The following is a 14,559-nucleotide window of genomic DNA, read 5'->3' on the forward strand; positions in this document are numbered from 1 at the left end:
ACGTGCTCAGGTTGGGGAAAGAGTCTTAAAGGAGGCAGGGTAGTTTGTGCTTTTGTAACATGAAACTGCACTGACTGCAAACAAAGGTAGGATGGAAGTATCCCAGTATACTATTACAGTTGGGAATGTCTCAGTCTTGTCTGTGGTTTGTTACATGAAGATGATTACATTACCTTAACACAATTTTTTGGGGGGAGCAAGGTGAAGTGAGAAGATTTGTTTGGTTTGATCTTGGTGTACTTCCTCATCTTCAGGGTTTCACCTGGGTGAAATAGCTGGAGATGACATCCCATGCCATTAGGTGGGGAAGACCAGTGGCCTAAAACATGCCCGGTCTGGTAAATTGCACCTTTTAGTCTCTGTAGGTGCCCATTCTGTTACACAAGGAAGAAGGTGAATTTTGAAACAGGTGACCTATACCTTATGTTTCTTCTTGCGTTTCCTCATTTTCCAATTTGCTTGAATTCTCCTCTGGTGTCTTTTAGGCTGGATGAAAACATGAACGTGTGTGTTGCTGATTTTGGCCTCTCGAAGAAAATCTACAGTGGAGACTATTACCGTCAGGGCTGTGCCTCTAAGCTACCAGTGAAGTGGCTTGCACTGGAAAGCCTGGCGGACAATCTCTACACAACACACAGCGACGTGGTGAGTGTTTTCTGCTCTGCCCTGTTTTTGTTAGAGTTTCAGCTCTTTTCTCTGTCTTACTCTGCTTAGAGAGGGGTAAGTTTTCATCAAGAGCTCGTGACCCTTTCCTTCTCATTATTATATATATAACTTGGTCTAGTAAGGCTTGATCAATTTAACTAGATAGATAGCTGAAATCAATTTAAAAGCGGTATTAACTCCCTCATCTAAAAATTAAATTGTAAATTAGTTCATGAATTCACTATTTCCTAATTGTAATTCATTATAATAAAACCTGAATCAATTTACAAATAGCTAAAATGGCGAAGACTATCACAAAACAGAAATTATATAACAGATGTAAGAAAACGCCTTTCCACCTTAGCCCTTAAAAATCTTAAGAGCAAAGCCTGGATAGTCTTAAAAGCCTTAACCAGAAAAGCCTTGAAAGGGTTTTAAGGGTTAAAAGCCTTGCAGACCTTGGAAGAGGCAAATAAGAACAAAACAATGCAAAAGAAGCAAAACAAAAACAGAACAAAGAAAAGCCCCGCCTTCTCAGATTACATACTCAGCAGACCTGACAACAAAATTCCCTCTAACTCCTTTTCTCTGCTCAGCCTTCTCACCACTCTTCCACACCCTAGCGAGAGGGAAGAGGTAGATTTCCACAATGAATTCCAAGTTAAACGCTTAGCTTATAGGTGAGGAGTACAAAGCAGCATTCCCTCTCCCCCCCCCCCGTATAGCTGTCAGTGTAAAGCAGAACGCTTCATCAAACTTGCTCAAGCTTGCTCTGAAAGAATTTTACGGAGTCGGAAGAGCAGGGCCTATTACTAACGCCCTTGATAATGTGGACACCAGCCTGCTAAACGCCAGCAAAACAAAGATAATAAAACTAAAAATACAGTAAAATAAAATACTCTGCGAAAAAGAACCGCCACAACGCTGTTCTCAGCTCAACTGGAACCGGACGTCCAACTCATATCCCTCTTTAAACATGCAGACTCATGTATAAATTATACCCTTTCCCATCACATCTCTGTGTGTGTGTGTGTGTGTGTTAAGTGCCGTCAAGCCGCTTCCGACTCATGGCGACCCTATGAATCAACGTCCTCCAAAATGTCCTATCTTTGACAGCCTTGCTCAGGTCTTGCAAATTGAGGGCTGTGGCTTCCTTTATTGAGTCCATCCATCTCATGTTGGGTCTTCCTCTTTTCCTGCTGCCCTCAACTTTTCCTAGCATGACTGTCTTTTCTAGTGACTCTTGTCTTCTCATAATGTGACCAAAATACAATAGCCTCAGTTTAATCATTTTAGCTTCCAGCGTCAGTTCAGGCTTGATTTGATCTATAATCCACTGATTTGTTTTTTTGGCAGTCCACGGTATCCGTAACACTCCTCCAACACCACATTTCAAAGGAATGTATTTTCTTCCTATCAGCTTTCTTCAATGTCCAGCTTTCTAGTTTGGACTAGAGCAAATAACTGACTGAGAACGATTCCAGCACTGGTGGGTAGAGTGCCATACTTGGAATGGGAAGACCTCCTCAATCAAGGAGCTCCCTGGTTAGCTTTAGAAACAGCACTGTCTCAGTCTGAACTTTTAACACATGTTGCATGAAGAATGGGTAGGATACAAAGATGAAAAATCAAACAGCAGTAAGAGGCTGAGTGTTTTGTATCTTGTTAACTGCAGGTAGCATGATTGTTTTGTGAAAGAAAGAAGATTGCTCCCTCTAGTGTAAAGTTGTAGTAATCCTAGTCCAGAAAGGAGAGTGTTTAAATTCTGATAGGGAGGCAGGCAAAAAGATGGACAAAGAGAGGTTTTATTCTTCGGGCCCTTTTAGAATGGGTCATGGTTTGTACTGGTAAAGAACCAATCATGCCACATTACACCATTTCATTTAGGAATATTTCTCTAAAGCCAATACTGAGCAGGCCATATGCCCGTTTCTGATGAATTTTATTTGTTGTGAATATGAGAGGGCATTCTGGATGTATGTGCTAGGAGGGTGTGGTGGATTTCCCTATTTTTATAATGTGTATTTTTAAAAGTTTGTTGTAATGGTTTTGATTGTTTGCCGTCTTGGGGTAGAAAAGCAACATCCAAATGTTCTAAATACACAAACAAATGTTGCGGGGGTGGGGGTGAAGGGGCACATTTCCCTTTCCTCTGTGTACCTAGGTTGATTACCTCTCTACATCCCTAGTGACCCAAAATGTTTAAGCTGAAAAATTCCAATAAATCAGGTGACAATAGCTGGCATGTACATAATTATTTAGCCACAGTTCTCCCATTCTCTCCTATTGCTCTATTTCAGTGGGCATTTGGTGTGACTATGTGGGAAATTGTGACTCGAGGGCAAACTCCTTATGCAGGCATTGAGAATGCAGAAATTTACAACTACCTCATCAGTGGAAACAGACTGAAGCAACCGCCAGAGTGCCTGGAAGATGTGTGAGTAGCAGGTTATTGGCCCATTTTGTTTGCACAAACATGAACATAACTAGTGCAGGCCACACTGAAATAAGCAGAAGCGTCCTGTAAGCATAGTCATGCTTTTTTGCCAGCTCAGATTATTTGTATGTAAGAAACGCTTCTAGTGGGCTGTACTCATAATAGAGTTATAAGAAAAAGAATCGAATTATTTCTGAATGGAAAGGGGGTTATTGATAATTTCATGCAGAGTTTTTCATTTTCTTCTGACTCTCTTCAAATTATCTTCAGCAAATGCTGCCAAGATGCCTTGAAAATACCTTTGACAACCAACCAGTCCTGTAGCAAACTGGCAGAGCATCCACTTTGCATGCTGAAGGCCCTTGGTTCAACCCCTGGCATCTCCAAGTTAAAGGATAAGGTGGTAGGCATTGTGAAAAACCTCTGCCTGATGCCCTGGAGAGCCGTTGCTAGTCAGATCAGACAGTACTGACCTTGATAGACCAATGATCTGATTCAGTATAAGTCACCTTCTTATGTTCACATAACTTGTTCAGCTACTGTGCTTCACTGTATAAACTGAATACAAACGGGCTTATTTAACTCTTGGGCATGCACTTTTGACTATTAATTCAGACATCTCGATCCTTTAAAAATTAGAGTAAAGATAAACATACACCATATAATCACCCTATTTTGAACCAGTGTAACTGTTATGACTTCGAGGCAATTCAGAGACTTGTAGTTTTGAAGTGACTGGAATTATTGCTATTCTTATTTTAGAATTCTTGAGGTTCTCTGGGACAATCACAAGACATTCAACCAATTTAAAGAACACTGAAGTCAGTGAACTTAGAAGGGTGTAACTCTGCTCAGGATAGCGTTGCAAAAGGTATAGTGTAGACGTGATAGTCATAAACATTCGATGAATGAGTAAAGAGTAACGGGTAGATAGATATGGAACACAGTATAGAATGAAGTTGCTAAACGCATTTAGAGTGCATTCTTATGCAGAGTTACTCCAGTGTAAGCCCATTGATTGCACTGTTAGTGTCAATGATGTATAACCTGATCCTGTCTGTGTTTAATTAGAAGTAAGTACTTGTAAGTTCAATAAGGTTAGTCCCAAGTAAGTGAGCATAGGAATGCAGTTTTAGGAAAGAATGTCTGTCAATTGCCTCCTGGAAAAACAATTTCAGAACAATATGCATGAAATGATGCTCTACAAATTGAATTGGCATTATACTAATGGATCAGGACACGATCCAGTGCATTTGAGAAATTTGATATATCTCTACCAGAAAAGAACTTGTTAAAATTGTGATTAGGAAAACTCAAGCCTTAACTCTTCCGTCTTTCATTCGTACATGTCATGTGGTTTCATTTAACCACAGGACTTATAAGTAAAATAAAATAATGCTTGGATGTTAACAAAATTATTTGCTATTCTTTTACATTTTTCCTGCTGGGCTCCTTTAAAATTTGCCATCCTTGTTGAGCCCTACGCATGCTTCAGAGCATTTTATTTATTTATTTATGGAAACTATTTAGTGCCATTCTAAGCAGCTACATTGTTCAAAGTCCAGTGACTTCAATGGACTTTGAGGAGGTAACTCTGTTTAGGATAGCTCTGAGGGTCATTCAGTAGAGAAATTTAGAATGCTTCAGCATAAAAAGCAGAAGGTACACAATGTGGTATAGTGGTTAGAGTTTCAGAGTAGGATCAGGGAGACCTCAGTTCAAATCCCCACTTTGCCATGGAAGCTTGCTGGGTAAAGTTGGGCCAGCCACACACACTCAACCTATCTCACAAGGTTAAGATAAAATGGAGATTTAAGCCACTTTGGCCCTGACCTGGATGGCCCAGGCTAGCCTGATCTCGTCAGATCTCAAAAGCTAAGCAGGGTCAGCCCTGGTTAGTATTTGGATGGGAGACCACCAAGGAATACCAGGGTTGCTGTGCAGCGGAAGGCACTGGCAAACCTCTGATAGTCTCTTGCCATGAAAACCCCAAAAGGGGTCGCCATAAGTCGGCTGCGACTTGAAGGCACTTTACACACACACACAAGCCACTTTGTGTCCCCATTAGGGAGAAAGGTGGGGTGTAAACGAAGTAAGTAAATAAATGAACAAATAAACAGCCATCCCATTATAGGGGTTTAAAATGCTGCTTCTTATATTATGGTCTCTGGGCACTACATTAAAGCACACAGACAAATGAAGAAATTTGGAATACAGGTCAGAATGATATATCATCCAAGACCATGCAAAGAACCATAGAACTCATTCTGTGATCCAGCAGGGCTTTAGACGTGTTTTTCCGAATCAGGTCCCTTCCTAGATGGCATGGCAAGCTGCTGTTTGAATCAGATGAGCATTTCAGTTGCAGCTTGAGATGTCCTGAAGGAAAAGACATCTGCAGAACTAGAACAACCTCACATCCTTGTAGTAAGCTAAATAGTAAATTGGATCCCAGATTCAGGGAGGGCCACCCTTTCTGTTAGGCAGGGTGAAGGAGTCTGCCTTAGGTGGTAGAGCTAAGTATTCAACAAAAAGGCAGCAAATGACTTAGTTGGAAAACTATTTTGTTTATTGTTTTATTTTGCCAACCTGCGGGGCCATTTGAATTTTCTGATTCCAGCTCCAAAATGATGCAGGCCGTTGCTGCTCAGATGGCAGAGTTTACAGCTGCCACATTTGTTAATCTAGTTCTGTATACATGGCTTTTTAATGGAATTCCTGTCCATGTTGCTAACACAGACAGCGTTTCTTAAAATGCAGGTGAAATGGATGTTCCCAGGGATTATTTTTCCCCCTCAGTGCTTTTACTCTGTTTGCCTTGCAGCTACGATCTCATGTGCAGATGCTGGCATTCGGAACCCAAGCTACGCCCAAGCTTTGGAGCCCTGAAATTGCAACTGGAAATGATCCTGGCCAGACTGACATTGCTCTCTTCCAGTCAGGATCCTCTGTATGTCAACATCAGGAAGCCTCAAGAAGCTTCTAGGAAAACCACAACAACTGACTGTCCCTTTGGAACTTCGGACAGTGAAGTGAACATTGCAGGAGCAACTGCTGCAGTCACTAGTGACTATCGTTACATCTTGAGCCCCTTGTGCCTTGGGAATTATGCCGAAAGAGAGGGATACCCAGATGCATCAGAAGGGGAGGCCAGGAGCCTTCTTTATGATTTGGAGATGGGAACAAAACCATGTTAGTCTGAAAGAAAAAAAAAACATTTCTCTCTCCTCCAATGTTTTTTTCTCTGTGATAACATGGCACTGGTTTATATAAAACAGCTGCAAGCTACTTTGAAGCAGCAGAGGTAGCTATCATATGGATTCCTTCTGTAGCTGCCTACAGCTGTTTGGTTGCTATGTGACATTCAAAAGGGTTGTGAGTCCTCCAGATCACCTCTTGGCCTTCTGATAGGAGGCTTAACGTTGAGAGACCCCAGCTATTATAGCCAGTGAATGCTTATTTGTTCACAGAATTCTCATCAAGTACTGGAGTCAAGTGGGATGACAGTCAGTATTCTGTTTCTTGTAGGATTTCCTCCCCAGCTATAGGCAGACAAGATTGGGACCGGCATATCTGGAAATTATTATCTGGCAGGTATTCATATTGATTTATACTCTCCTTCAGGGCATGAGGGGGGAAGCCTCCTTTAGCAGTACTGCCTAGACCTCTTGTCTACCTCAGTGGTTCTCAAACAATGGGATTTGTATGGCTGCTTCTGTACAATGAAGAAACATTCTGCCCTTTTCTCAGTGGTGTTTTGTGGACAGGAACCGGCATCCCTCAAGCCTTATAAAGGAGCTAAACAACAAAATACCAGCCCCACACTCCGCAGGGCCTGCATATCCTGACATTCTGTACTTTATCTTTGACATGGAATTGGTTATGATCAAATTTGCCATTGAGAGCTAAACTATGAGGGTGTCAGATGCAGGTGGTCATTAACCAAGATTCAAACAGATTTTAAGAGAACAGTGCAGGCAAAGCTGGCACTGTGTGGAATAAATTGATAACTAAATCACGCAACGCTCTGTGTGACAAGACAGGCAAAGCAAAATGAATATACAAAAAGTGGTCTATGGTGAGTGTAGGAAGCAGCACTTTCATAAAAAACAGATTTTTTTCCTTGTTTGATGGTCTATGCTGCTGCCTTGGTAAACTGACATCATGAGAAAAAAATAGATGCCAGTGAGATGTTTTATCTGTGAAAAAATGGTTTGAGAATCACTGGCTTACCTGATTGGAGGCTCTTCTGGTATTCTATACAAGCTCAGCAACATAGCTTCGCCTGTTTGGGGCAACATTCCAGAGGGATATACTCAAGTTTTTTAAGCTCTCATTTTTCAAATCAACCCATCCGATTAATTGCAAAGAAGAATAACACATTTTAAAAAAAAAAAAAACAAGATGAATACCTGTGTAAATCAATGTTTTCATACAGCTGTTCCTAACATAGAACATGACACCTTATCAAGGCTGCCTGAATTTTTTGCACACTTAAATTCTTCCTTTCTGTTTGAAGGACTCCCTGATGCTGTGATATTCAGCATGCAACAGAATCACATCAGTGATGCCACTGAAGTTTGATACTTGTCTGTCCAACTGATTACACATGCTTCATGTTCTGTTGAAATCTATAGAACTCATAACAGTTTATTTTGGCTTGAACATCTGCATTGTTTGCAGGTGGTAGATCCTTCAAAAACTGTCCAAACAAAATTGCACGGAAAGTTTTTAAAAATCCCACAGACAGGATGTCTTGTTATTCATGCTTACTTGTTTGATATCGAATTCAACACTTACCGAGAAGCCATTTCCTCCTGTTCCTTTTAGAAATAGGTCGCTTAAAATTATTGAGGCTAAAATCACCAATCAAGTCCTCTTGAGGGACACCAGAAGGCACTTTCTACAAATCACTTAACCCTATCATGTTTTAACCTCTCCTGTTCACATAAACAGAATGGTTAAAGACAGCACCAAGTGGCCATTTTCATCTTTTATATTTACAAGTACTATTCCAGAGAATGTAATTCATACTCTACCTTCCCCATCAAGAAATAGAAGCGGGGATGGGGAGGCAGATGTATGCTGTGTATGCCCTGTTCTCAGTTACTCTCTTTCCATTCTATGGGACAAAGTAAAAGCACTGTACTGAACAAGACTATTTGTTGGGGGAACCTGTGCACCCTTCAGATAACGGAGCACATCATCAGGGGCAGATTGACACGCACACCCCAACTGTGTCAGTGACTTCCCTTTACTTTCTTCCACGTAAAAATGTATCTTTCATTCAAACCTGTGAATAAAGTGTTCACTTTGGTCTCATTACCGTGTATCATAGTGCAATCCTAAACAGAGTTATACCTTTTTAAACCCATTGACATCCATGGATTTAGAAGGGTATAACCATTTAGAATTGTACAGATAGGCTACAATCCTAAACACACTTTCCCCTGTGCAAGCACCGGGTCATTCCTGACCCATGGGGTGACGTCGCATCCCGACGTTTACTAGGCAGACTTTGTTTATGGGGTGGTTTGCCAGTGCCTTCCCCAGTCATCTTCCCTTTACCCCCAGCAAGCTGGGTACTCATTTTACCGACCTCGGAAGGATGGAAGGCTGAGTCAACCTTGAGCCAGCTACCTGATACCAACTTCCGTTGGGATCGAACTCAGGTTGTGAGCAGAGCTTGGACTGCAGTTCTAAACACACTTACTAGGGAATAAATCCCACTGAACTCAGTGAGCTTTTCTTCTGAATATACATGCTTGGGGTTGACATGAAGCAACCACCAAGGGCCAAATTATGCATGATGATGGCACCCATGTGTGTTTATCTCATTAAGGGACAGATGGGTTTTAAATGTTTTAACAACAATAGATACAAGTAGCTAAGCAGAGAGGGTCCCTCTTCTGTTTTATCTTGTTGACCTCTGTTGGTTTAGACATTTTTCTTCCAAGCCCAGCACTGCTTCCATAAGTGATCCAGGCCAGGGAGAAAAATGCTTGAAATAACAAAGCAGAGATAAGTAAGGTGAGGGATCATTCAGCTCTGCTCATCATTTAAAAAAATTAGATACATGCACCACTCATACTAGACATGTGAACAATCAAAATGACTTTCCACTCACAATGTGACTGCCACCTAAGGGCCCCTGGAGAGGAATGCTGGGAAGAGACACAAGGTATTGCACTGTTTCCTGGATCTTGTAATAGGCAGGCACATTCTTCCCTTCTTCAACTGCTTCCACACGAGGATGTGAAAAGCTGCCCCTCCTGTGGAAGCAGCTATGATTGGGTAGAGGTATACAGGGATGGCAGCTGCTTGCCTTGACCCAGTGCCACTTGATGCTGTCCCCACAAAACCCCTGCCTCGCTGTTGCCTTGGCACAGAAGTGCCAGAAGTGATTGCAACAACTCCCCATGGTCTGGTATGTTCCCCTCCACATCGCAGCTGAGAGGTTGTGCTCAAAGCCCTGCAGCTCAGCTGGACGGAGAAAAGCCCCTTAAAAGGTTTTAAGGGGAGGATGTGGGGTTTAACTCCATTCTGAATGCAGCGCTAAGCTCTCCCTCTCCTGGGACTGGCTGTAGGAAGAGCACCCACAGGGATGATTTGCCCACGGCCATCCAGCAGTCCCATTCTAAGAGACTGAGAAACTGGGAGGGGGAGGAATCCTCGTTTTAGTTTTACTGTTGCCGATTATGAGAATTGGACAGAGAGGAGTGGCTAATGTTACCTATTTTGTATTACATTATTGTGAAATAAGTCTGAAATATTACAAGTGTCACAAGCATTAATTAATCCATCGTAAAATAGCATGCTCGCTAAAAACAGGTCTTTATTTGTGCAAACGTCACCCACGGTATTCATTTATTGCCTACCTATTGTATTTGGTTGTGCATACCAGCTTCCCATCCATCATTACAATGGCATGTTACCAAAACTAATAATTTCATGGGGTTGATAATACTGCTGAGCTACTAGCGTTATAACGGTGATTTAAAATGGTTGTGTATGTTAAATTTTGAGAAATCCACACTTCGTTTTCTTGAATGAAGTGGTAGGCTTAGGACCAAATGGTAGAGTTCAAAATCCTCTGGGCTATTGTAAGAGAGTTCCAAGTTTTAAATTTCATTTTTCAGTTTCAGACCAGATTTGCAATTAATGTTCCACCATAGGTTAAATCTGAGATTCTGATAAGACACTAATCTGGTTGCATTAAACCACCTGAAGCAAGCGTTCTCCAGCAGCCTTTCTGATGGCCCATGCAATAATTCAACAGGAGTATAGACATAATTTTATTGGATGTTAGGCAGTGTCCTCCCCCCCTTATTAAGCTTGTTTACAAGAGACACAGGAGAGTGGTGAGAGCATAACTCTTAATGAAGAATGCCATCTTCTCACCGGATGTGTGTCTCATAAATGTCCAGTGTGAGACATGAAGTCGAATAGCGCAGTCCTATGCCTTTTTACTTGGAATCAAAATTTACTTCAGTTCAATGAGATTTATTCTCAGGTAAATCTGCATAGGATTGCAGCTTAAGTTTCCTGCAGCAACCACTTAGCAAGAAGAACAACTGTATATATAAAATCTAATTTTCTGACGCATGTCATTTAGTTTTTATGCTTTTATAAAATAAAATACATACTGTGTCCTAGAGCTTGTCTTTTATGAATTCCCTATCATCACTTTGGAATTGCTTTTCATGAGTTTTTGAAAAAGAATTAACCAAGGTGGGTGTCCCCATTGCTTTGGATGCACTATATCAAACAACTGCTGCCTTCTTCAGGTTAAAGTGGTAATGATGGGGCCAAACGTTCCCAGAGTGCACTGCTACCATGTCCAGGCAACTGCCAAGAAGCAGTTCCTGTTTTTATGTCAAAATTGTGATGTCTTCAGCTTCTGCTATCTTCCAAAATTCACTATCATGGAGTATTTATGAAGATGAGATTGATGCTATGAAGAAGCTTAGCTCCCATGCTGGACATTTCCAGTCCTTTCAGTACTGACTTTTCTGCAAGAAGGGAAGTTTGCAAATACGTCTGTTGATATGTTGTTTCGTTTCATTCCAGGAAAATTATACTATTTAAAAACAAACTGAGACACAGTACTTTTAAATGATTTTAGGGTAACACAGTAAAGAGGCTTGATTTGCTGCTTGGCCTTGACAAATGTAAGGCTCTTTCCACAGTGCACTAAAATGGAAGTCTCATGTACATAAAGTAGAGTTGACTGATTTCCCCCCCCCCTTTCAAATCATCATTGCAGAAGCAGGAATCTCTTCACAGCCATGCTGCTGGCACGAACAGCATTTTTAATATTAGCTATCACCATAAAGTAATATTTGCTCCTTTGTTCTGGGGAAACAGTTTAACAGATCTTTCAATCCTGGCTGGATTAGCCCTTCTTGCATCATTCACTAAACACAATATTGAATGTGGGTCTGTACTTGTCAGCAGCTTTTAGATGAGTGAATCAAATATCAAGACTAGCCATAAAGCAAAAACTGTTCAACTGATTTTGGCAAACCACAGATGGAAAAATGTTTGCAAAGAATGTTTCAAGTCAAATTGCAAAATCAGGCTTCCATGTTGTCTAGATTTTTTTTAATGTTGTAGACCTGTGAGAAAGTTGCTGAAGGAAAGATAGTGGCAGACAGCATCAGCTAAAGATTTCTCAAGATAATTCAGTAACTGGACCCAATGCACAACCTTTGTAATTAATTGTGTGCACGCCACCCCACCCCCCCAAAGTTGTGCAACTTTCCTCAATTCAATCCCTGGCGTCTCTCGGTTTCATAAGGAAAGATAATCTAATGACAACATATTGTGCCCTTTGCTCCAAAACATAAAGAGAATAAAATTTGTTGCAATAATTCATATTTCACTTCCATGATAGCTTAGTGCCGAAGACCTCCACCTCACCAATTGCAGTTCTTATCCCCAAATGGCACATGTATGCTATGAGAGTATAAAGGGTATAAAGGGACATGCTTTTCAGTTTGAGGGTAATCACGACCTCAAACTCCTTCCTCACCTAGATGTCTATAGCAACAACCTTTCCAGACCTGGGGCCTACCCTTTAACCCCCACACAGCTGTGGGAGATCACTGAGCATGTGACAGGAAGTCACAAAATTGAACACATTACAGGAAGAGAAGCCAGTTACAACTTCCATAGTAGTGGTGGGGCTCCATGCTGCACTTGCAGAACATTGATGGAACAACTGGGGGGTGGAGGTAGCCAGCTAGGGCAGGGCAGAAGACAGAAAAGTTAAGGGGGGCATTTGCAGGGAGGGATCTCTGAATCTACTTGTGCTAAAAAAGAATCCTCTCCACCACTGTGTGACATCGCTGCTCCTCTCACCGTGGATGCATGGAGAGGTGGGAGCCATCGCACCCTTGTGCTCTACACACAGGGACTAGCAGAAGGCCCTAATGAAAAGCTGTAAAAAAAACTGCACTTGGAAGTTGCGCCTTGCACTGAAGTAAACTGCCAAATGAAAGTTTACATCACAGTAAAAATTGGCATTTCCTTTTCTGATATTTCTGTTTTTACCAAAGAAAATCAAAGCATTAACCCTATGATTTTGAAATTGAAAGCACTGCAGAGCAGAACTGAAAGGGGAAAAAATAGCTTGGGGAGAGGATACAGGGGAAAGTGAGCCCCCCCTCCCCAGTCCCTGTGGGTCCCCACTTGTCATTCCATAATTTTGGTTCACAAAATCCTAACATTTTGAATCAAGATTCAACATCTGTGCTTAAGCCAAAGATGAAATGCTACAATTTACTTTGGAATAGCTTGATTAGTGTAACGGGAAGTATTAAGTTATCATTGATTTTAATACAAAATCCATCAAACAATGAAAATTCTTCCATCACCTGCAAGGCTGCAACCAGATGCACTTACAAGAGAATAAACAGCACTGCACTTGGTAGAGTACACTTCTTCCCTAATGGCTCTTATGCAAATGTAACTGGAAATAAAAGTTTTTTTGTTTGAAAATCATTTTCCCTAATAGCTAGACTTGATATATGAAAGAGTGCATGGCTCATCACTTCTAGGCATTTTTGTTCTCCCAAGTTCTCCTTAAGCATCTTTTCATGCTTTATCATCAAATATTGAATTCTATAGTACTACATTCCACAGAAGAAATGCAGTGTGCAAAAACATGCATTTTAATGCTATCAGCATCTGCAACATACTACTAGTAGTATGTGTTTAATTAAGTCCTTAAAGACACGCTGTGCAACACTTCGATAAAGACAGGCAATTTGACTAACAGTCCAAGAAAACCATAAGATGCAAAAGTGAATGGGGAAAAGAAAAAAATCAAGCAAATACACAAAAATACATACCCTGACATAATAAAACTGGTGGGAATGCGCACACACTTTTAAACATTTTAAATCAAGTTTACAGCTTTTAAAAGGGAAAGATAAATGAAAACGTAGTGTTTTTAAGACTTCTTGAAGATAGACTAGTGGTGGATGTTAGGAGAGCATTCCTAAAACACACACACACAATAAAGGCTGAAAAAGCAACAAAGGAAATGCAAGAGATCTAAGGTTTAATAGCAGAACAGGTGAGATGAATTATCAAAGAAAAATAATTTTTGTTGAATATAGTGATGGGAGACCAATGAAGAAAATTAAAAGTGAGAGGGCACAAGTAACACTTTAATCGGCGTCATCATATTTTTGAATGTTGTAGATGTCAGAAGATCAAGAGATACTAGGATCCATTTCAGAATGGCAAAGCAGCAAATAATATGCCTCTTTCATGGCTTTCATGCAAAATATAAAAACAATGCAATTAGACAGCATAAGACATCAAATGAACAATGCATAAGACATCAAATGAACAATGCAATAGGACTAAGACGACAAAATTAGAAGACTACTCAGACAAAAAAGTCTAAGACAATGAAGAAAACGGGCTACAAAAGTAGAAGTCAATGCACCAAAAGCAAGGTAATACATATAGTAAATACTGGAATAGCCTATAAAAGCGCCCTCCTGACCCAGTCCATTATTTGTTATAGAAATGTCCTCCTGAACATTTAGTAGAGGTGGACTGGGAGACTCAGCCATTCACCTCACTCTGTCCATCAAACCAATGTATGTTGGATCTTTACATATTTCCTAACCATTAAGGCGATGAAAACTGATATATTCCTTAGGCTATGAGATTAGGAAAAGGCATGTTAGTTGAGGGCAATTTCTATAAATGGCACTATACCATATACTTAATCTTCCGTTATCTTAATGTACCATTTTTATACTTCTCTGAATAGTCATCGTAAGACATAAGCAGCCCCATGTACACATTAATCGGTCGTCGTATATCATTTTTTCCAAGCACCTGGACGTGTACTGCTTGCTTGCTACAGCTAATATATAGTGGTCTGAGTGTTAATCAAGGACTGTGGAGAGGTGGGATCAAATCCTCACTGTGCTGTTAAAATTTTCTGGATTACT

At 40.8% G+C, this 14,559-nt stretch overlaps 1 protein-coding gene across 2 annotated transcripts in view; it reads left to right on the plus strand.

Moving 5' to 3' along the window:
* The window catches only part of TYRO3 (TYRO3 protein tyrosine kinase), a 77,612-nt gene extending 71,325 nt beyond the window's left edge, over window positions 1-6,287 (plus strand). For both annotated transcript variants that reach the window (XM_056850926.1, XM_056850927.1), the window contains exons 17-19: window positions 486-645; window positions 2,946-3,082; window positions 5,907-6,287. In XM_056850926.1, the coding sequence (XP_056706904.1) occupies window positions 486-645; window positions 2,946-3,082; window positions 5,907-6,279 (670 nt within the window). In that variant the 3' untranslated portion in view covers window positions 6,280-6,287. The remainder of the gene's footprint in view (window positions 1-485; window positions 646-2,945; window positions 3,083-5,906) is intronic.
* The last annotated feature ends 8,272 nt before the right edge of the window (window positions 6,288-14,559 follow it).

Source organism: Euleptes europaea, chromosome 6 (assembly GCF_029931775.1).
Source record: "Euleptes europaea isolate rEulEur1 chromosome 6, rEulEur1.hap1, whole genome shotgun sequence".
NCBI classification, from domain to species: Eukaryota; Metazoa; Chordata; class Lepidosauria; order Squamata; family Sphaerodactylidae; genus Euleptes; species Euleptes europaea.